Here is a 25,049-nt window from a genome sequence, read left to right as displayed (position 1 = left end):
TAAAAGCTACAAGCAACAATGTAAGATAAAGTCAGTCTTGCCTTTTTTCCCCATCCTCATGGACTTCAGTCGAATTCAAATCAGATAAACACGAGGACACATGAAAGGAAATGGAACCCCGTCAGCCTGCAACTTTGACCACAAAGCAAGTGTGTTTTTTTTTTTATTTATTTGTCGAGCCAGAATCCACTTCCACTGAGCTATCTAAACTTACAAGAGAACTTTAATGTCTCTCATGACCAATATTGTAATATGATGCCATCCAAACATGACTCTGAATGTGGAAGAACACACAACTCATCTCTAATAACAACTAACTAAAAAAAACAAACAAAACAAAAAAAAAACATTTCTCATACCGTAAATTAAGTGTTGGAGTAGAGTGATGTTTTTGTGTGTTTGAATTTTTAACAGAATTCAGATTTGTTGGTAATCTAATCCTATTTCATGACTCCGTGTAGATGGTAAAACATTATTATAGTGCTGGTCAAAAGAAAAAAAAAAAATCAGCTCGCTCACACATTGCTAGTCCCATATGTTATTGAACCCACACCAAACCTGGGCCTCACAGCGGGAGTGCCAGCTGAAATGGAAGGCAGGGAAAATGTATGTTGTCAGATGCTCGCTGCAAGCCGCCACTGTTGATTTCAAAAAGATCATTCTCTCTCTCTCTCTCTCTTTCTCTCTCTCTCTCTCTGTCTCTCTCTCTCTCCCTCTCTCCCTCTCTCTGGACTCTATTTGTTGTAGGATGTGTTATTTGGACCCCTCTGTTTTTTTGTTATTTTGCTTGTGTTTTTGCAGACACATTTTACGGCCATTGGAACAGAGTGAACAACTTCCTTGTCTGCCTCCTGGCCATAATGTTTCTTTGCCTTCCAACTAGGAACGTGTTTGTATTTCCATCTGCATTTGTTGTGACAGCAAAATTATTATTTTTGTATTTGGATAATGTTGTGGTTTGATCATACTTTGCACCAGTGTAATTTTTTTTTTATGTTACACTCATCTTTAGAATATTAAAGTGTTAAAACAATTGTTCTTCAGTCAAGTGATAATTACGGACATTTTTGTGTAGTACTGGTTTATGGCTTTCACACACCCAGCAATAAACATGCATAGCTGAAAACAATCACTGAAAGGAAGATAGCTTCAAAACTGAAAGATTCAGATCCTCAAACCAGGTTCTTGTAAAATAAATGTCAAAAGCAAGAACTTAAGATGCACTCTTGGAAAAGGACAGATGCAGCGTGGCAGACAGTGCTCACAGCAGTTTCACTCTTAAAGCACCATCCCAGTGATTTTATACATTTAATTTTGTATTATCTGCAAAATGCATTGTAATGTACTTCACATTTCTGCTAATCTTTTCCCAAAAGAAGCAATTTAATTTAAGTATTTCAGAACTCATTTATCATTTTTCCTCCCTTTTCTCCAGCCTTTGGTTTCCATTCATTCCACTACGATATGAAAATGAACTTTCAGAGACTTCAAACTTTCTTGCCTCACCATAATAAAGTCCTCCACATTCCTAAAAGCAGCAGCACTGTTGTGTTTTGATGACTTGTAACTGATCGGAGTGAAGTGGTCCCTCCACCATAGAAAGTAGTGCCCAGAGAAACATCTGCTTTCCACAGCCCTAAAAAATCAGCTTTGTAGTTTATGAATGGTGACGACTTTGTTAGCTGCAAAAGCAGAACTTTATACGGTTGGTGTTTCTACCACAAATTAAATTTTCATTATGCTGTGATGTTGTGAAACCTTTAGTCCCCGGCATGATTTGCAAAATGGTTTGTCGCCATGTAACATGTAACTAAACTGTAGTAAATGAGCCAAACATTCAAAATCAGTGGAATGGTCCTTTAATGACCCTGATCCCTCTAACAGAAGACTGTGCTAATCTGCGACATCTTGGTTATAAATCTCAGCCACTCATTGTCTCTCTCACTAACGTGTGTGTGTGTGTGTGTGTGTTTGCTTTATGCCACGTGCATACTATATGACTGCTATACAAAATTATTTCTTGTAAATTGATATCTTGTTGACGCAGTTGAGTGCAGATGCAGATCATAAATGACAAAATCTTTGTCTTATCATGATGCTCACTTGGGTTTTTGTAGTTTTATGTTGACCAGGCTTTGTTGTATCAAATCTGTATTTTTTTCTTGATCTCTTGATCTCTTTATGTAAGTGTGAGTACACTGTGTATGTAGACAGCTCATTGTATGCATTCCCTATTGTAATAAGAGAGGTAAATGCTCCCAATTTGGCTCTCTGCTCTGTCCTGCACATTTTCTTTGACCTGTGTACAAATAAAGTAAAATTCATCTGGGACTGGAAAATCACAGCTAAGATCTTGCGGTCTGAGCCTGGCATTAGCATATGTACACAATAGGTGGCTTTTTGTTGTTCAAAACCTTGTGCCGAGTCCAAAACGTGATGCAGACGCTCTGCAGAGACTCACTGTAAAGAGTCATTGCTCCTTGCAACAGATTTGGGATGGAGATGAGAGCACATTTTTCATGTTTGACCATTTATTTTAAAATCAAATGAGCTTTAACAGCTGTCTCTGTTTTTTCTGCCCAGGTTACCCCAACATCGTAGCTACGTACGGCCGAGGCTACACTGGTTTTGCCCCTAGCTATAGCTACCAATTTCCTGGTAAGTTCAGCTTTTTTAAGCTCTTTGATTCGTCTCTACTCACCAAGCGAGTTGGTGATGCACACAGCTGGCCACACACACACTCACGCAAACACTTCTTACTATACTTCTGAGAGTCTTTGATTGATTAAATTCAAAAGGGAGACTTCACACCAAAGAGTCATGACGAAATGAGTTGAAACTGGAATCTGAGGAGGAATTCTTTAATCCAGACCCATGTCTTAATCCTCGGCTAAACTTGTAGGGGTGACAAATTGCATGTCCTTTGTGAGTCCGTCTTTGCATTGTGCAACAGTTATGCTGCTATTCTGTGCTATTCAGAGCGGGCCACTTGTCATTCATGATCATGATAATAATTTGAGTTTGCATTTTTGGGAATTGAGCTTCTCTGTATGTGTCTGTCCCTTTTTACTTCAGTGAGTGTCACTTTGAATGAACAAAACCAAAGCATACATTCAGTGGTCACTTTATTAGGTACAATCTAATACAATCCAGTCCAACTTTTTGTGCCATAAAGTTTTTCCTTTCCTGCTGCCTATAATGCTCAGCTTTTCTTGTTGTCACAGTAACAGAGGTGTTCATTCACTTCTATGTTTGGCATTGAGCTCATAGTTAGTGCTGCTGTTGGACTGGACTGCATTTTATTGAAAGGTGTTTCTAATATTCTGTCCCCCTCATGTATATAAATAGAAAAATCTATTGCACTGAACTGCAGTACGTTATACAGGTATACCTATTAAAGTGGCCACTGAGGGTACAGAGCCTGTATAACAGTCTTTTGGCCATTGGGGGCAGTGCTAAGCACTTGGTATATGATCTGTGATTTTATTTCCAAATACTTACCAGCAACTTGACTGTGACTATCGCTGTTACATGGCCCAGTATTTATTATGAAGACAGAATTACAAGATAACGTGAAATCAGTGGTTGCAAAATTATGGCAATTTCAGAAGATTTCCACTAGAAAAAGGTTTGAGATTTCATTCATCTAAGCACATAGAAATGTGGATCTTCTTAGCCAGCATCTAGACATTTTCACCAATACATTTTTTTTTTAAATTATTATTTAGAAAGCTGTTTTTTCTGGAAAAGTCCCATTGACCGCTCTTCGTTTCAGCTTCAGATATTTTGTAAGGTGGAATATCTCCCGATTTAAACTATCTCTGATTAAACTCACACTGACCTGCCATTTCAAGTCTGCCTGCACACACACACACACACACACACACACACACACACACACACACACAGACAAGAACCTGTAGCTATGTGGGTTTAATGCAACGATGCACGCATGCTGAAATCCTCAAATGCAGACATATAGACATACACACACACACACACACACACACACACACGTGTCTGTGTCTGATCTCAGCAGGGTTTCTTCAGGATGAATGTGTAATGCTGTCACATCAACCTAACCCAACCCATGCGGCTTCGCTTAAAGGACAAATTCCCTTCCTGGCAATCCACACACAGCAGCATTATCTCAGTGCCAGCTGTTACACCGCTAAAGAAATGCAATCCCCCCTTCTCTCTAAATGTGATTTGATAAGGTGACATTAAACTATTATTTCCCCATTTGCTACCTCTAAAGACCTTTACAATGGGAAATGCCAGAACCGAGGCCTGAATATGCCAAAACTAGTCATGGGCAATCCACACTTCATAGTTGATTTCATGGGTTATTTGAAGGAGTGGGAGGTGCGCTTGTGTACCAGCTCCCTGTCTGGCATTCGTGCCAATATATGAGAAAGACATTCTCTGATTGGCTACAGGACGAAATAACTTTTTTTTTCCTCTGCATGCATTGGTGCACAATGCTGATCATCTCAACTTCATTACAACATCCATTCAAATCAAAATAACAGTTTCATATAAATAAGCAAATAAATAGGTGTGTGCTTGGCTACTCTTGGTGACTGATGTGATGCAGTGGTGAGTTAACCCTGTCACTTCATGCAAGCTTTGATATTTGCTGTTGTGATCCATGATCAGTGTTTCCGAGGAAGAATCTTCAGGTATAGAGGAGGTGGTGCATTTTATGTTTCTGGTTTGTTTGGATTAAACAGAAGAAGAGATGTTTTGTCAGGATGAACAGTAATAGCTGGGATGGCTGAATAGGCAAAGACAAGAGCGCCACCTGCAGACAGTCCAAGTTTATTGAAAGAAAATTAGCACTAGCCAGATAGAATTACTGCTTTGTCTACACTCCATTGCTCAGTCCGAAATTTCCTGTGATAGCTGATTTCTATTGGCAGGGAGATTTGAATCATGCTAGCCAATTACTAGCATCCACTATGATGTCTTCTGTCAACACACTGGCTACATTATCCAGTTTAAAGCGCTATTGCAAATGAGTCTAGCTTAGCAACTTTAAGCAGTTACAGAAATGTCAGTCAGTAGCCGTCTTTCCCCTGCCAGGCTGAAGGGCTGTCTTCAAGTCAGACGGTGTTGATGGTTCTCAGCCTCAAGCCACAAGAACAAAAACCATTCGTGTTTCCACTGTTTTGCCAATAGCCCCTCATCTGATGACATCTGTACTTATCAGCTGCACCATCTCCCCACCTACGACCCTGAACTCCACCTCAGACCTCAGTTAGCCCTGTCTGGCTCATGGGTGTTTGGTGGACCATCAGCACCTGGAAACTGGCCCCAACAGCCCCACTGAGGAGCCGTCAAAGACCGGAAGTGACAATGGAAATGCAACTGGCTGTTATACAGTGTGGGATCATGGGATCACCTTCTGCTAGCTACAACATTATTTGCCATCTGTCTTTTAAAACTCAAGAGGAAGTTGTTGTTGTTTTTTTATCTCCATGACTGTTGTACTGACATGGAGGACAACCACCATGATCTCCTGAGAATCTGCACAACGTGGAATCACATCGCTGAGATCATTAGATCATTGGGGTCAGTTTGGGGAATTATCCCAGGAGGAAGACACCAGCAGCAGCAGAGAGACGAAGAGGCAGAAGCAGGAGAAGCGATCAGGGCTACAAGGTAGGCTGAAGGCTGCACCACTCCCAGCCATCTCCCCAACAAAAGTACCATCCTCTTCCAACGAGCTAAGACCGAGGATGACATCACAGCGAGGCACAAAGACCTGTTGCATCCTGAAGCTGTACATGTACATCAACAATGATTGGTGAACGGACCCAACAGTCACTGACAGACTTTGCACATCCAATCAGGAATATACCATTTTGAAGTTCAGGCCCTTCTGTCCACCTGAGGAATTCTCCATTGTTTTTGTGACCTTTGTGAGCGAGCTAGTTTGCCGAGTTCCTTCCCCACTTTCCAGCATATCATCTGCTGTTACCTGTGTTTCCCTGGAAGATGCAGCAAATAGAGGGGTAAAAGGGGATACCACGGCATTGACAGGCGACCAAATGAAATGCACTGTTACCTTGATTGAAATTACTTATTTCTCTTTGACCATTGTGGGAATTATTTGGGATAATGTAAGTTTAACTGCTCAATGAAATTTATGAACAGGTCGTTTTTAGAAATTTTAATGCGTACGTGTTACTTATTATGCCAAGCAAGGTTGTGATTTGGTCATAAACTGAGTGTGGAAGATAATCATCGCCGTGTTAATATTCAGTATAACAGCATGACCTCAAGTGTGGTATTGCTTTTACAATTAACACCATTTCAGTTTACTGTATTAAGTGATAACAGATTATGATTTTCTGATTTTATAAATTTTTGGGGATCCGCCAACATTGGAGTATCCACTCATGGTGCTTTGGTTAGGTTTGGGTTAGGGTTACAAAGTCGCCTATCTAACCATTATCTTAACCACAGCCTGGGATGAAGTACTGCCTTGCACAGTGAACAAAAAATGCAGGAGGCAGCCATATCCATGCTTCTGTCCTCCCACTCGTCCACTTCTGAAAACCAATCATAATTTTACTCCAATTTTGTCACTGGAAATGACTGGAAATTTGTGCTGTTGTGGTGCTTTGGTGTAATACAATACCTATCAGTTCTCATGGAAGGCCTCCTGTCCAATCAAAACACTCTGTCTGATCTACCCGTTGCACAAATCCACAGGACCTTGTGGATTCCCACGTCACCAAGCATGTGAGCTGCTTGGGTTTGGTCTGCATCGTCATGTCCTGTCCCTTGTCTGCCTCGTCTCTCAAGGTCATTCAAGCACAAAGTGGTTAAAATGCACATTGTGGCCAGAATCCATGTCTCAAAATATATTCGAAAAATATCCATATGAAACTTGTCTACTAAACGCTACCATGCAAGAGGCATCAGTGTTTGACCGTAATAATTAAAAAGCAAACGGCTGAGATGTAAATGGCTGAGCAATGGAGCAGCGCTGGAGGAGTCCCATGGTGTGACTAAGCCAGAGGAAACAGGATTAAAATACATCAGCCTAAGGACTGTACTGTCTTCAAGGCTGCAGACCACAGCACACTAGGGAACACACCAGGCTGCTGTCGCTACACACACACACACACACACACACACACACACACACAAGCATCTGATGGCCCACTAGGGTTGGCCAAACACAGTCTGTCAAATCCCAGCCTCCTCCAACTGTGATATCTCCTCCACCTGCCCTTGCTCATCCACAGTGGTTGCTACATGTGTTTTTGACGGCCGGCTTGTCTTTCCCCTGATGCCAAGCAAGGGAACAAAGCCAGAACCTCAAGTTGCCAACACTAATCCATATCATAATGCTCGTTGTGGCTCCCTGTAATGACATGGAATGAGTTATTTTGGTGTGGCTGCACTATAGATGCAAGTTTTAGAGTCTGTATTAACACACTGTACTTTATCACTCCAGGCCGATTATTGGTGCCGATATTCAGAATTTTTTAATAATTGTTTATTCGAAAACCTTAAGTTCCCACACACTTTCATGCGTCCTTCACATTGGCATGGATGTTCAGCAGTAAATCCACTAGAGGGTAGCACAGAGTCAAAACGTTTCTGACAATGACAAACACGTCAATGGTGGAGGAGGTCGTGATAATGGAGCTGTGACAAAGAGGCAGAACCACAGGCGGTGCTGTAGATGGCGGTGGTCTATGTGGTCATTAAACACATCACCACAGGAGGACGGAGGATTCTTTCCTCTAATATTATTATTTTTAAAAAATGTCTTCTTCGTGTCTCGCTCATTGACCGGTCTCACTTGAACTACTGACTACGCTGCCACCATGATTTCTGGTGGTGCTGCTCCATTTTATCGGTATCTGTAAGCTTCCTGAAGACATGCAGAAATACAGATGAAATTAATGCAGAGTACGGACCGAATGCTCAGTCTGTATCCATATATGCACGTAATGTTGAGCCTAAATGAGCCTTCAGACATCGCCTGCAACAAAAACGAATGGGCGGGGAATGTTTCCGATAATATGGTCACAGATAATATGGTTCAAGTTGCCATTACCTACTCACTTTAAGGACAGAAGAGCTCCAATTTCCATTTCAGTTTTTGTTTTTGGGTGGTACGAGCTCTACACAGTGAACCACCGGGCCGCCCCTTCATTTCAAGTTTACTGGATTTATTCAGTTTAATTTAAATGCTCTCACAAGCATTTAAACATGAGAAATCTGATCTAGCATCACTGATCTGACATTTGTAGCATTTTAGTAATTACAGATTTCTTGTAATTTCTTTTTTTTTTTTCTATATGTTACACAGTACAGTGTAACATATAGAAAATAATGCAATCTTAAAATATCTAAAAATGTGTTAATTCAAAGCAAGGTTTGTGTTGGCATTTCTAATACTGTCAATACTGTCAATTTTGAAACAATTTTCAAATTTCCTGCACATGAATATTGGCTCTAAATATTGGTTATCAGTGTAGTATTGTTATTATTAAATGTCTTGTTATCATCAGTGCAAACAAGAGCTCTGCTTTGGCAACACATCTGTCCATTTCTCCTTTCATTTGTGCCCCCCCCCCCCGATCCAAGCTGGCACATATTAAAAAGCTACTGTCCGGGTGGTCCTGATTGCTTCAGGTTAACTTTTTAGGCTTTGCTCTTAATCCCCCGTCTCTTCCTGTAAAATGATCTTCCCTTTTTTCCCCGCCGCACTTCCTCCTCTCCCTCGTTCTCTCTCCCTGTGATTTCCTGATAGCACCGGAATGACCTTGGCGCTTGGACATGTAAGGTGAAAAGCCTTTTTTCTCGCCCCTTTCCTCTTGTAGCGTTGAGGGATTTAGAATAGTTGGCTTGCCGTGGAGGTTAAAAATTGACTGTTGGAAAAGAGAGGAGCTCATTCTTTCTGAAGTACTGCCCATAATCCTCTCTGGGGACCCAATTCAGAGGAGGTCAAACAGAGGGGGTTGTGTTGGTGTATGTGTGCCTGCATGAGGACTCTGATAGCTCATTCTGCCTTCCCACCTCTATTTTGCCAACTGTATTTGGCTCCATTTAATGCTCTTTTATTACAGTGTCTCTGCTCAGGCCTATTCAAAGTAAACATCTTCTGCTGCCTTATTCTGTTTTCATAGCCCATTAAGCGCTTCCTTGGACGTAGCTTGTGATGTGTTTGGGCAAAGGAGTGCTGATAATAAATAGCCGCAGTAATGATTACAGTTTACGCTTCCATGTTGGTATTGCTTTTGTATCTTTGTTTTAGACATGTCATTTCACACCTGTCGTTTCTGTGCGTTTCATTGCTGATTGCTGTGTGTATTTGTGTTGTGACGGGCTTTGTGTGAGTGAGAGCGGGTGTGAAAGAGAGAATGATCATATTTTTTCGCCCATATAATTACATCTGATGTACCTGTAGACACACATTTACACACTTACACCGACTATAATTCTCCGAGCTGATTCAAGCTGAGGCTGTGCGAAGTTGTCGACTATATCTTCTACAGCTGTTGTAACATTTGCATTTGCACGGGCCTGTCTGTTCCCATGGTGGAGATCCCAGGGAGGGGAGTGGCATCTTACACAGCTTTTTCCCACTTGCTCCCCTCTTTTACGTCTCCCTCCTCTTCCCATTCCACAGAAACCAATTGTCTCCTTGTTTTTGTCACAGCCCATTTCTGGCAGCTGACACGCTGGCCTCTGATGAGAGCTGAAGGATGCTGCACATCTGTGTGTGTGTGTGTGTGTGTGTGTGTGTGTGTGTGTGTGTGTGTGTGTGTGTGTGGCGGTGAACAGTCAAGGTCAGAGCCTCTTAGAGCCAACTTCCTCGGCAAGCCGAGCTAATAAAAGTCCCCCCTCCCTCCCGTCTTCGCTCTCTTGCTATCGCTTCCTCTGCTTACCTGTTTCTTTCTTGAGGGCCGCGCCTGGAATTGATGTTTCACTTTTGATTAGTCCCTAATCAGTTATGCAAACAGAACGAGGCCATTGGAGGCACACACACTGTGCACATACAAATTCACACATACATACAACATGGCCTCTCCCCTCTTTCATATACGAAAACTCAGCTTGAGTAGCAAGAAGAGACATACATCACTCCTCTGCAGCTGGACACTGTGAGACTCCATCATGCTGAGGTAAAATACTCGATATTAATATAATAAATTATGGTGAAAATTAACCTTAAATTATAAATCTTCATGTTCAGCTGTGATTTTAATCTCCCAGAATCCTTTTGAAGACAGAGGGACCACAGCTATGTCCGAAAAGCACATTACATACTCATTCTAACCAAGTTTTGAATAAAAGAATTTTTTTTAAAAAGTATGAAAATGTAGCACACTCAAGAATATCAATGTACATACTCATCTGGTTCAGCTTTCTGAGTTATTGCACACTATATTCTCACAATGCAGTTTGTTGCAGAAAGAGAGGAGCTACTCGGGGCAAAGTTAAAATGAGTATTTCATAAAACCCAGGAATAAACAGAAATATATCTTGTGTATTGGTGCACTGGGTGTTTTTCATATTTGAAGATGAAAGGTGGCAGGAGACGTCCAGATGTAGGTCACATGACGCCGCCGTCAGCACACGTGTTGCATCATTTCCACTTGATAAAAAAACGGTGCAGTATGTTGAATTTCAGCAGTGTTCATTTGTTGACTAAAACTATGACTAAACGTATTTGTCAGTGACACTTTTTCCAGGATTAAAAAAAAAACAAGACAAAAACAAACTTTTGTTGACAAAAACTATGACGAAATGTAGTGACATTTTTGTCAGCAGATAAAAGACAGAAATGCCAGAAATAGACGGATGAAAACACAGAAAACACTCCTCACGGAATAAAAACAGACTGGATGGAAAATACAAGAAGCTATAATGAATATAGATCAATCCATGCATGAAGGTCACTCGCGTAATATAAGGAGGAATTTACAGAGGAAAAAAATGTGAAAAATGACGCATCAGAATGAGATTTAACCTTTTTCACTGACTAAAACCTCTCCATTCAAAATTCAAATGACTAAAATGTAACTAAAACTATACTGCATTTTAATTAGAAGACTAAAATTAAATGGACATGACTGGACAACTTTATTGTGGGGCTTGTATGAAATAACAGAAAAAGACAGAGGTAAGGAGGAAAAGGAAAATATATTTTAGGTGATATGATGATGCTGTACAAGATAGAGCTCCAGGTTAGTTCTCCAGGTGGTTTTGTAATAGACAAAAAGGACAAAAATAACACAAAAAAGGCAGCTGATCAGCGAGCGAGCCACAGAGCTGAAATCACATTCGAATAAACTCATCATTAGCTGATAAACTGGTGATGCATTAGATCTTTATGCCGTTGCCTCAAACGCACCGTGGGACTCGAGAAAAAAAAAATCGCCTCGTTTCTCCTCGTCAATAACACAGCGGCGCCCGAGGCAACATCACCTCAAAGAGGAGGAGCCGACAAATAAGTTAAATTAAACACCTTGCCGGGGAAGAAGTGCAGGTTGATAGCCGGGCACAGCGTCTGCTGATGGTCATGAAAAAGGCTGATGGTGCGATGCCCACAGAGCAGACTTTAATAAGAGACCATCCACCATGCTGGGTTGTCAGAGCTGACTGTCTGCCCTCACTAGCCTCCCAGAGAGAGTGGGAGAGAAAACCACGTAGGCCGAAATGGAGAGGAGGAACAAAGACCACGGTGGCGGGAGAGAGAGAGTGGAGTAGGAAAAGGTGAAATTCAGTTTGGATGGTCGCTCTCAGAGGACTCCCAGGGGCCCGGCTGCTTCTTGGGTGTCCAAAAACTGCAAAACAAGTTACATTTCCCCCATAATTTTCAGTGATAAAATATTTTTTCCAGTTATACAGTGTGTAAGGGAGACTCTTATGGTGTGTGTTCACAGGGGTGTGTATTTGACGCAATGTGCCACGCTGCCTCCCAGATTTAGACACCTGATGGGCGTGGCCACTCCTGATGATTGACAGTTGCTCTCTTATAGCCGCGCCAAGACTTCTTACCTGCACCTGATTGGTCGAATGCCTCACTAGTGGGCTGTCCTCCCCTAGATTTCCAACCAGTCTGACATGTCAGCTCTTACCGAAAATTTCTTTTATATTAACGAAAACATTTCACCGTTTCTGAAAACCTTTGAGCCAGACACAAACCCTGAAGCTCTTTCGTCATTTCAGATCGACGTTGGTTAGTTTAAAAGTTTCATGTAGTTTTCCAGAGGCCGCGAGTCGCACCGGATGCCTGTAATTTGCATGAAGTAGCCTGGACTAGACTAGACTTAATGCAAATGAGGAGAAGCCGATGTGACGCCCCGGCTTTCCAAACGCAATGCTCCCAGAATGCATCTCACAGCTGCTTACATAGACAGTGAATGGGAAGCATGGAAATGACTGATCCTGCGGACACGGGCCATTATACATTTCAGCACAACCTCTGAAGATGTATTTTTAAAAAATGCCACCTCCAGCCAGCCACCGCCATGCTCCCACTGGTTCAACGCGCAGACTCTGTCATATTTATCATATTATGTGTGAACTGCGCTGAGCAAAAAGGTCCTAAATTTATTCATTCTTGGATGGCCAAGGCAGGTCTCAGGTCAGCAGGCAGGCCATTCCAGAGTGTCACCAGCTGGAACAAGAGCACTGCGGGGCTTGTCTTCTACAACACACTCACACTCATATGCATGTAAAAGGTGACACACACTAATATATGCTTGCAAGCCTGTGCAATTGCACTTAGTCATACAGCATGCACAGATGTGTGCACAAGCACTCACACACACACACACTCTCTCTCTCTCTCCTACACACACACACTTAAAAGCTGCCCACTGGCTTATTTGGATCTCATTTATCCAGGGTGGATTATGCAGATGATGTGTGTTTATGGAGCAGGCCGGGCCCCGGGCTCAGCAGAGATTGATGCTGTTGCCAATCAGGGCTGTACTCTCTGCATATGTAAATCGTCATCTGAATACCTCTGACTGGGTTTCACACCGTGATTCCAAAACAGCCGTAAGCTGCCCCTCCAACATATGTTGTGTCACCTGCTCAAGGCCTTTTCACGAGGTGCAAGGTGGGGCAGGCAGCCGCATGCCGTTTGTGAAGGAGGCTAGAGGATCTTACTCCTGTATTTACCCAGGGCCGGTTCGCCAAGCACTTCTTATATTTTTTGAAGCAATACCCTGCTTCAGACTCACTGTTACACACCTTCTCTCCTGGGAGCTGCAGAGTACAACACAGTCTGACCACAGTCAACACCAGTGGTTCTAAAACATTTTTCAATAATGTGGTCCCTTTGCAATATTTTTTCAGCCAAGTACCCCCTGACCAGTGAAAAAAATGGTAGGAGAAAAGCCTATATAAATCCAGCTCCATCAGTGTGCGAAATAACAGCCTGATACTGATGATATTTTGCAACTCCAGGACAGGAGAGGCCAGAAGAACACATTTGTACTGCATGCAAAAAACCTGCATGATTTTTGCTCCAAACTGCATGGGATTAGCATAAGGTGGGCATGTCTGCAAAGGGGAGAGCCGTGGGTGCCCAGAGAACCCATTTTCATCCAGATATCTGGAGGTCAGAGGTCAAGAGAGCCCTTTAAAAATGGCCATGGTAGATTTTCCCTCACAAAATTTACCCAAACTTTACCCTTCCTGACAACTTAGCATTCCAGTCTTTTCTCACAGTAACAACGTTGATCCTCTCAAATCTATACCAGATAAAACAGAAAAGCAATGAGAGATATTGAATAAAGAACCTTGAATAAAGGTCAAATATTTCAGTTTTTGTCTCCCACTCGAAGACAGGTTGCATCACAAGGCATGTCAGCATGCATTGCGCTACAAAAAGCTTGGATGCAATAGACAATGAATGGAGTAGTGACTTTTTGGCATGTGTAGTGGGATTTTGCAGTAATAGTGTGTTTGCATGGTCTGTACCAACAAGTTGTTTGATACACTGTCACTTGGCTTTCACACATTTCAAATAAATAACTAGACCACCGCATGTAAACCAAAGTGATGGGTTTACTTATAATTGGTCAGAGAAGAAAGGGCATGACGAGAAATGGTTCTTATGTATCAACATACTTAACCATTTTTAAATAAAACAAAACCATGAAAGCCTGATTCCGCTTTTTCCAATAGCACCTGAATGCAACAACAACAACAACAACAACAAAAAAAACAGCAGCCAGTGAAATAACAAAGGACATGTGAGCAGTGGTATGAACAGTAATGTTTATCACAGTCCTCCTTTTGTCTGTTCATCAAAGGAAGATCAAAGAGTATGGGAAGATTAACAAAGCAGAGGGCGAGAGCGAAACGACTCCGATCGGTGATACCGGTCTGTCACACTGCCATCAGATCACGGCACTGACGAAGAAGGGCGGAGATAAAAGCAGCGTAATGATTTCATAACGGCATTAGGAGGGATACCAGCCATGTACAGCGGGTTATGAACCCCGAGTTGGCAGCGTTAATGTGGTTACCTTTCTCACTTCAAATGAAACACTCCAGAGTTTGCTTGGAACTGACCCAAGATCACCTCTTTGAAGCAGACTCCGGTCCAAAACTTTGGTGAGCTTCAGGGTTCAGTGAGGACGCTGTCACTGGATATAGCAGGGTTTGATTCAGCTGGACTAAACATGACAGGGATTGAACTGGTGACCTCCTGGTCACAAACCTGCTTTCCTAACCTTTACCCAGAGCGGCCCTCAAGCGCAACGAGAGGGAAAATGGCTCGGAACATCCTGTGTGAAAACAAAGACATATGTTTTTGTCTGAACATTATTTTGCTTGTTTTTTGGTTTATTTCACTATTCATCACAAAGATTGATAGAGAAGATGGCAGTGAGAGACGAGGAATAACATTCAATGTAAGTCCCGAATGGCACTTTTAGTCCGCTGACCCATGAATGGCCCACAAGTCCAGATATTTTGTCTCAAACATAACCGCCTCTGGCTCTGTTTTGTCCGTTTAAGGTGGCATTTTCATCCTTGACTGAGCAGGTAGAGGTGCTGTCCTGTCGAGTGAGGGCAGATTTAATCGAGGCCTTTGTGGCTGGCTGTTGGCCTCGTCTCTGTCTTGTTCACCTTGTAGCACGGGCTCGTGTGCATGCGGTCATGTTATATATCAAGGACAAACAAGGACTGTCTTCCCTTCAATCTGTCTCGGAAACATAGGATGGTTATTGAGAGAGCAAAAATCAGGAGGAAAGCTTTGGAAATGGGAGGAAAGTGTTCTCTTGTCCTCTCCCCGTGTTAATGTACTATCCAGGGCTCTGCTGTAGTGCACAGGTCTCGGCCTGCTGACTGCTAATTGGCCTCATTGTCAGGATAGAGCACTGGAACGCCTATTTGAGCATTGGGGAGACGAAGCCAGTCATCCCCCAACATGGCCCAGGTGTCCCATCCAATCCCCTTCTCCCTTTAACGGACGTTTGTCCTCTAATTGGATGTTACACCCCACTTGTCACCTCTGCAGCATGCAACGCTCTGGCCTCTCAGGGACTTGTCCAGATAGATGCAGCATCAATGAGCCAAGAAGTGAGATAAAGAACCAGGGGAGAACACAGCTCGAAGCTTCATCTCCGCTTTGTTATGGGTGATCATGGACATATCCGATGAAACTGTGAGGACACTGAGCGCACTGGGCATGTTGATGTATGATTTTTTTTTTTTTTTTTTTAATTCATATTGCTTGCAGGTTACATTCAGTGGTACCCTAGTGGACTTGCACCATGAATCTAGAGGACATGTATGAGAATGAAACCAAGTGAACTCGCTATGATCTCAATGGGTTATTATTATTATTTTTTTGGGGGGGTGGGGTGGGGTGGAGGGGGTGGGGGTGGGGCTTAATAAATTTGTTTGTTGAGAGACAGTTGTGCTTTGTGTTAGTGTGTCTTTTTGCTATTTTGCTAATTGCCTTCCCCCCATGTTTTTGAAAGAAATCAATTGGAATTAAGTAATTGCTTCTACTTAGATTTTTGCAGTTATGGTGTTTTCATGGCTGTTTTAATAGCCAGATAGCATTTTTGATGCACCCACTGCAGCGAAGTTTGCCCCGAGGAAGAGCTTGCATCATTTTTGCCGACTGTGTTCTCATGCATTGTATCACATCATTGTTCAGATTGCCTCAAGAGCCCACCACAGCCAGCAAGTGCTTTGGAGAGGATGCCTTCCCTTTTACCCTCCTTCAGGCCTCTTGTTTTTTCTGCAGGCTGGGAGTCGACAGCCTCTCCACAGGTGCATTTCAACCCATTTCTCCACTGCCTTTTCAAAGGCACTGTGATGTTGCACTCACCTGGAGTGATACAGTCAGAGGTTGCGGGCTTTCAAAGCCTAGTTGGCAGAATAGGGGAAAGGAGAAGCCTTGTTTTTCATGGAGAATGTGTAGACAATGTGTTGTCTATTTTGAGGAGAGGGATGGATGGATGTACCAACTGGGTTCCCGCTGTGCTTTAATACCTTCAAAAATAGCTGTGTGAAATGCGCCATTAGCACCGACTGGAGGCATCCACAATAGCCCGTGTGTGTATGTGTGTGTGTGTATTTTGCAGTGTTTTGTAGTGGCTGTTTATGCTCACTATCTGTCCCGCAACATCACAAATTAAGGTGGATGCATTTGTGCAAAGGTGAGATAATGCCAATGTACAGAAACACACTCATACATATCTTGAAATTCTATTCCCTGCTAAAACGCTTTTTATCTGTAGAGGCTATTTACTCTTCAACGAGGGCCCTACTGTTAATAATAGCCGTGGAGAAGTAAGCCATTTGTGCAGGCCCCAGCTCCCTCTCATAATAAATGATGTGTTAAGCTTGGGGGAAATCAGAACTGTGAATATCCCCACCTCTCTTTCCTGCACATCTCTTAAGTGGATCCCCACTCTATTTTGTTGCCATTATGTAGACAAACCTTATCAGTGTGTTTTCTACAACCAGATATGTTTTTAAAGCTACACGCTCCTGTGCGGTCCATGCTTCTATTCCTGGCAGCATTACGCTTTCCATCGACCTGAATCGCTTTTTTTGACAGATGGATTTGTTTATTCTTTCAATGCAGATTCATTAGGGTGATGACTTCAGGGGCTGGAAGTTGTGAGGATGACTGTTGATGCTAATGGAAATTTTGTACCACGCCAGATAGTGCTGACAGTGCTGTTCAAAAGAGCACATTCCTTTGAAAAGCCCTGTGACTCAAGTCAAGGGCTTTTCTATTTACCGCTGAATGACTTGCCTTGCGCGCCGCACACTTTGAAAAGACAGCGATGTTGAAGTAGAAATGAATTCATCCGTACACTCTCGCACCCTCCTTTTTATTTCCTTTGCTCACTTTACACAAGTGCACCTTTTAACCCTGAGTTTTGTGTGCTGAGAGTTGTGGAGAAGGCCTGATCAATGATACTCACAGGGGAAACCCTGCTGGCAGAGAACACACTCTAGTACAGTACAAATATAGTACAAATAGCCATGCTATTGTATTTTTATGATTATTTTTGTTTAATCGTTATTGAATCTCATTGAGATTAAAATTTTCTTTTCAAAGAGAGACCTGGCCAAGGGGGCAGTGTTTGGACAATAAATACAACATGGGCAATATGCAGATGGTGTCAATCGTACATATTTCTAAATTTTTTGCATGAAAAATCCCTTACTACTTTAAAGCTGCTTAAATATAGCTCTGTGAATGTGAATATGCAAAAGTCATTGATAATGACTTCCTAATTAGCTACACATATATTCCTCATGTAAAGCAGCCATTTCGAGTTGGTCTTGTTTTTTTTTTTGGTGTGGGAAAGCTCTGAGTACAGTGACAGTGACAGTGGAGTTGGTGCTAATCACATGGAAAGCACCACCGCATCAGTCGATGGGATTGGCTGTCGGAGTTCTGACGTACCAAATCCAGCCGGCCCGGGAAACGTTTGAATCTCAGAGACATTTTAGGGGACATACACTTAAGAAAAACACATTTTTGATAGGAATTTCTCTGTCCATCACCAGATCTGTAGTCATGGTGCTGCTTCATGAAGCTTCGTCCTGTATAAGAGAGGACGAGGAGGTTTACCTGTTAGAAATACACAAAAGAGCAAGAAGGCGGAGAGGTCATTGAAAGAGTGGGGGAGTCTCTGGGGGGGCTCTGTGGCCGCCTTGACTTAGCATGAACACAGTTCATGTTTTAATTGATTGTATTAACCTCTAAACGCAATAGTCCTGGCATTGTATAGTGTCAGTTTGTTCGATACTTGCAGTAAACCTTGGTAGTATGGTCTTATCTATGCTAGTTTTGAAGAGCTGCAAATCATTTTGGTATTATGCAGCAGCCCATGCTACAGCGAATTGATACGAGTGAAATTCATCACCACTTCCTTTCCCTAAAACACTGCACTGCATTAGTAACAACCAGCTTTAAGAACAAACTTACTTTCTTTAAGTAGCATAGAGAGGAAGCCAGCTTAACATACAGTGATTGCTAATTTAGCTTTATCACTTTCAGATTTAGCTGATCAACTATTGTTACAAGACCATACACATTTGGCTATGCCTCAGCAGCAGCTGGCTAGCCAAGTCTAAGTGACTCCAGATGAGATTTCTTGTCTTATAATAAGATCATTAGAATTTAAAAATAGTCAGAAATCAGTGGCAAATCTGAAAAGAAAGTTAATATTAGGGGACATTATGTCACATTGTCCAAACAGTAATAAGTTCTTGCTTCATGTGTTTCCATGAATTTAGCTCATGCGGGCTGGTTTGGGAATACAGGTGCTAAATGATGTTAGATGTGGGGACTTTACAACACTTTGGTGTTAATGACTTCATGCCCCTGCCTCCAGAATAAATGCCCACTGGCAGTTCATTGCAGATCCAGAATGGTCCAGCTGCCGCTGAGCACCCCTGGTCTTAGTTTCAGTGACTCTTGATGCTCACAGAAATGCTCCTTTTCATCCCATTTCTCACAGAATTTTCACTCCGGCCGCTTTGATGTATGCTCCGACTTCCTCAAACATCCAATTCATCCACAGACAGATACCAGGTCGTTAGCTTGGCTAACGGCAATGGAGACACACTTCAGTTTGATGCCGATGATGATGACGCCCAGAAGAGCAGAGTCCCCACTGAGTGCCAGCGCTGTCACTGTCTCTAAGTGGACACTAAATCACAATTCTCCATCCCAAACCCTCGGCAGCCCTCCCGTTGCCATTCGTCAAAGAGAATGAGCCCCGACTTCCTGTGTGCACAATATCCAATGAGTGATGAGTCCGGAGGTACTCGCTGCGCTACGCTGTACCATTCATTCTCATTTAGAGCACATCAGGAGCAACAAATCCTTCAGTCCACCCAAACATCTGGGATAGTCGGGGAGTGGAATAGAGATGTAAAATGAGTAAAGGAAGACAGGCAAAAAATGGAAAGGATGACATATACCCACTGAGTAGGATGCAGTGGTGTTACACAGAAAGGAGAAGCTGAATAAAGAAAAAGGAGTGGTGGAAGGCAGGGGTGTGGGCAGAATGAAGCTGAAGAGAGAGATGATTACACAGGGACGGGAGGGAAAAAGAGAGGGCAAAACAGATAGTTACAGGGTAGGGAAAAGGAAGATAGAGAGGAGACGGAGAAATAGCAGGGAAATAGTGGCACAGAAAGGAAATCCATTTAGCATTAGTGAAAGAAATAAACTGTACTGTACAGCAACCTTGTTTGTCCTTTGAGCACTTTCACTGTCTTTGTTTCCAGCCCCAGCCTTCAGATCCCAGAAAGCCCCCAGGGCGAGCCAAGCACTGGGGCCCAGAAACCCACTGCAATCTAAATTCTAAACATTGGCTTTATCTATCCAGCAATAAAGGGCCCATGAAATTGATTTAATGCCGCAGAGGCTTTCCTGGGTGGCGGGCATCTCTGAAAGTGCCGGCAAGGCACCGGCCCCATCTATTCATTAACCTCTACTAATCCCACTTTGTTCATCTCGCTCAGAAACTCTGCCTGACAGGCCCAACTTCACAGTGCTGAGGCCTCTGGGTGATAGATGGAGGAAAGAGTGAAAATGACAAATTTGAGTTCAAAGATTCTCTGAATTATTTACCCTTTTATACGAGTTGATTAAGAACTTACTGTATCCTAATTTGCAAAGATGAAATGTTAAGGTGCTGAATTAAATCAAATCAAGTAAAGCTGACAATATAATATACATAATAAATGCAAGGTAAAAACAAATGAGATGAAATAACATGATCAGTTAAGACGTCCGTGTGCATGTTTATGAAATTGTTTTGGAGGGAGTTCAGTCCATTGAGACAGGTTTTTCTGATTTACAGCGCCTTGCATAAGTGTTCGCCCCCTTGGACTTGTCCATGTTTTGCAGCATTAAAACCTAACCTGGAAGTCCAATTGATTTTATTGGGCTTTTTACCATTTCATTAAGACAGTTTGCACCGTGCTCTGAGGGTGTAAACGACTTTTTGGTGTGACACAAATTATAAATAAGACAAAAAAGCAGACATCTTTTGGATGCACAAGGATTTAGTTTAGTTTCCAGTTTTCTAGTGCCTGCTGATGAAAAGTATGCCTGCAGGATGATGCTGCCACCACCGTGTTTCACTGTGGCGATTATACCACCATTATACCACTGTTTAGTGTATCAGGTGTGCCCTTATCATGACAACACACGGTACATGAGTTATAGAATACGTGGAAGTCAATAAAGCCAAAAAATGTGCAAAAATGTATTCAAATTTCAAAATGCTCTGTATGACATGCTGATGAAATGTGCACAAGCTCATAATGATAACATGTAGGTTATGAGTTGAAGCTAAATCCACAGTCATTATATTTATTTAAGTTAGTCACTGTATACAGTAGAAACTGGCCTGGAGCACATAATAGCAAAAGTTATCATTTGAAATGTAAAATGTATCAGTAACAGTGAAGTTCATTCCCTGAATAACATGAAAATCATCATTTTCCAGTTTAATTTGTTTGTTGATAGACAGTTGTGCTTTGTGTTAGTGATGGTTTGTTTTTAAGGTTGTGAATCGTTAATCTGCTCCTTTGCAGATTTGTGTTGTTGGAAGTGGTTGTGTTTTTGCAGCTCTTGGCCACCGTACCTGTCTAACCCAGGTGTCTTCCTGACACAGCCCCTCAGGGCAGAGCGTTCACACCCACTCACATGCACCAGCTCCCAGATCCCTTCACTTCTGTTTTTTTTTCTCGCTCCTCTCTTCCATACCTCATTTCCATCCACATTCTTTTCCTTTTGCCACCTTCTTTTCCTCATTTTAGTCTCCCCCTTCACCATTTCCCCCAAACTCACTAAAGTCACTGCCAATCTCCTGTCTCACCCACCAGATCCTCAAAAGAAAACAAGTGTACTATTAAAGGCCCCACTTCTCCAGGGTTTTATTTTAACTGTTATATCCCTGCAAGATGTATTTGTGGTTTTGAGTACCTGTGATCCGCTAAATGTCATTTCACAGCTCCTCTCTCTTGCCTTTCTCCTGGAGCTCTGGCAGCATGGCTCGTTTAGCCAAACAGAAGAGAGAATCAGCACCTCTGCACTGATTAGCCTCATGTGTGACATCACAGAAAGGAGGAAGTGCTGTCCGCTCGTCTTAAAGGGAGCGTTTCAAAAAACGGGCTGTGTGCATTTCTCTATTTATCACAGGTTTAATGCATGGGACAGTATTTATGTGGCCCCGAGAGCTTCCTATCACAAAAAAAAAACAACCAAAATTGCATTTTTCATGCCATGGGGCCTTTAAAAGATGACCTATTTGACCTAATTTCTGAGCAGCAGGTAACAACAGTGTGTCCTTCCTAAAATCCTTCCTGTCAGTTCAAATTTCATCTTTAATCTTGTCACCAGACAAGTTAGCACCAGATAAGAAGCTGCTTCAGGTGGCTTCAGTAAATTGGGGAATGTCTTTGTTTAATATGTTGAGAGAGAGAATTGCTGCAACAGACAGAGCTCATTGCGTGCCATCCCTCCTATCTGAGTGCAACCATCTGGCATCGTTGCCACTCCATTGTGACATCTCCAATCTTCAACAGCCAAAGACAACTCCATGTTTTCAATTAAGAATAAGAGAGTCTGTAATTATATTTAAATCATGATAAGCACTTGAACCTTCTCACCGTGCACACAATCCTACCCATTGTCTCACCTTCCTACGATGATTGCTCGTTTGGATGTTTGAACGTGGAGTAGATCACGTTGAGGAAATTTGAGTTGATGACGGTGACAGTGAGGCACAGTTGTTGTTGTGTCTATTCTAAATAAACTGGCAATGTAGTAAGCATCCCTTTCTGTATGTCAGTGTTTTTTTTTTCCCTAAGAAAGACACTAGAGGCCTTTTGCACATCTTTGCAGGCACATTCTGCCCTTTGCAACATGCGTGCTTTTCATCAAACAGGTGCAATGGCCTGGAAACGCAGTGTGCCGTGCATTCCTCTCCTGTTTGCATATGCATTTAAGGGAGGATCGCACAAAATTATAGCATGGGATGTGATAAGTGTGGTTGATTAGACATTCTACTGGTTCACGCAATTTGTGACTGCCAGCTTTGCGTGGAGATTTCTCCGCCTCCAAACAGCAGGTGCACAGTTGGCACGTTTAACCTGCACTTCAGAGAAATCTCAATGACAGCAACAAGACAAAAGGTTGTGTGCGCCACAAAAAGTGTGCAGAGGGGAGCTTTAGGGCATTCTGTCATTTAATAAATTAGATCACAAAATAGCTTCTTATAAAGAGTGCAGTAATATATTTTTAAGGGCACCTCAGTGAGTTGGAGCACATACTGAACACAATTTTGGGCCAGACCAAGAAGGGATATTAAAAATATGCATTAGGCTTCAGTTATATTGGCATTCTATTGTATTAATGCCATCCGTGCACGCCGCCTGCTGCGATAGGAGTGTCTGCCGGACGAGTTGCTCCGTCTCGCTCAGCTCCCTGTGGTGACCCGCTATTGGTCGCAGTGGCTTGTGTTTTAATGAAGGCAACCCTTTATTTTCCTCTTCTTTTCATATCATTCATATCTGTTTTTGGCTCGGCCGAGAACTGGCTCTGGGTAAGAGACCACCGTGTCTGCGAGTGAGCGAGCAAAGTTACACAATTAGCTGGCAGACCAAAGACGCTGGCTAAATGTTGGTGACCATCGGTCAGCCACGTGTTTGACTTTCGGCTGTTGCCCTTGAAATGAATCATTTATTAAACACAGAGGAAGAGAGAGAGAGAGGGAGTGTGACAAGTGCTGAGAAATACACCTCTGCTGTGAACAGCCAAGCTCCTGCACGTCCGTGATTTTAAGCTTCGTGGCAACAAGACTGACTCAAAAGGGCTGCTTCACATGAACAATACTAGCGTGACTAAGAGATTCGCTGATAATAAAAGTTTTCATACCCGCCAACACGCTTGATTTCCATTGGAGTCTCCATGCTTTTAACCCACCGCTGTCCTGATTGGTACTTTCTGCTGTTCAATCTCAATATTTCATAATGATACAAATCAAACAGACCTTTTTCAAGAGTTGGAGAGAATGAAGACAACAGATCAAACACCATAACACAACCTGCTGCATGATAATAAACAAAGCAGAGGTGGAGGTAACTAATTATATTTACTCACATTGCTGTGATTGAGTAGTTTTTTGTGTACTTGTACTTTTTTGAGTATTTTGTAAAGTCAGTAATTTTACTTGATTTTTGCCTGAATATTGTCCTTCACTACATTTTAAATCACTGGACAGAGGATAATGTCCAACGTCAAGTCAACGGTGTTCGCCGAAATGAGGACGTTATGCCATGCATAGTAGGGATGGGAATTAATAAGATTTTATTGATATCAATGCCATTATCAATTGTGCTTATTGATTCGATTCTTTATCGATTCCTTCCTGTGAATTTTCTTTATGGGAATAGTGGACTATAGAGGTTTTCACTGTCAAGGACACAAATTTTATTGAGTCTGAACACTGAACAAGATGTACGCCACCTTCAGTGAGAGTCAGTGATAGGCACACTTCAATTACTGGCCATAACAAATAGTCTGGTTAACTAACAAAGCGCTGGTTGACTGGTGGCGAAGAGCGTCAAACACATATGACTCCTGGTATTTGCTCCTGTGTCCCGTCAACAAATGCTTCAGCATGTTGCTGGTGTTTCCAACCTCGCACGAAATCACAGTTCGAAAGATGTTGCAAGTCGCGCTGTTAGCGTCTTTTTTTGAGAAATTAAGCCGCACTTTCGACCGCTTTTGTCTCTTGTGACTGTGCGCCATGTTTACTTCCTTGACTTCCCTGTTCTCCTGAGACCGTATTTTTCAAAGCACGTGGAAGCAAGGCATCGATAAGGGAATAATTAATATTAAATGCAAATGGTATCACTGGATCAAACCAGTTGGAACTGGTTCTCCACTGGAACCAGTTCTCAATTCCCATTCCTAAGATACAGTGAGAGTTCTGGCAGCAGTGGGGACCTGTCCACAACAGGACAGGTCCACTAAAGGCGACCTTGAGTGCCATGAAAGGCGCCATAACAAATAAAATGTATTATTATTATTATTATTATAAAAACTGAAAAAACGGAGGTTTCAGTACAAGGCAGTTAAAGCACACAACATCCAAAGGAAAAAAAAAATCCCACTCGCTTCCTACTTCCCACTCGCGTGCATGGATAGAACGAAATGAGGCTGATTGGCACAACAGTGTGTAACATTTTGAATGTTACAGTTGCATTTTTGAGACAGTTTAACATGTACAAATGCCAGGAAATGATAAAACACCCTACGTTTAAGTAGCTGTCCAGCTGAATACTGACATCATACAGAAAAACTTTCATTTCATTGATCACCCAGCTCTCTGCGCTCTTCATCCCCCAGTCTTACTCAACTTTGCTTGCTTCACTGATGTCAGGATGGACGCTCAGGCCAGCTGAAGGTACAAATTACCCCCTCCGCCCGCTGCCAACTGATGAAGCACCAAAGCATAAACCTCTCCGGTAGAAAACTTTCAGCTCATTAGCTC

General features: G+C 42.5%; 1 protein-coding gene across 8 annotated transcripts in view; it reads left to right on the top strand.

Moving 5' to 3' along the window:
* The window catches only part of LOC115369625 (RNA-binding protein Musashi homolog 2), a 367,622-nt gene that overhangs the window by 287,194 nt on the left and 55,379 nt on the right, over positions 1–25,049 (top strand). For all 8 annotated transcript variants that reach the window (XM_030066268.1, XM_030066269.1, XM_030066264.1 and 5 more), the window contains exon 10: positions 2,584–2,658. In XM_030066268.1, the coding sequence (XP_029922128.1) occupies positions 2,584–2,658 (75 nt within the window). The remainder of the gene's footprint in view (positions 1–2,583; positions 2,659–25,049) is intronic.

The sequence above is a fragment of the Myripristis murdjan genome, chromosome 13 (genome assembly GCF_902150065.1).
Source record: "Myripristis murdjan chromosome 13, fMyrMur1.1, whole genome shotgun sequence".
NCBI lineage: Eukaryota > Metazoa > Chordata > Actinopteri > Holocentriformes > Holocentridae > Myripristis > Myripristis murdjan.
The sequence above is the reverse complement of the archived record's forward strand: the minus strand, read 5'-3'. Positions and strand labels throughout refer to the sequence as shown.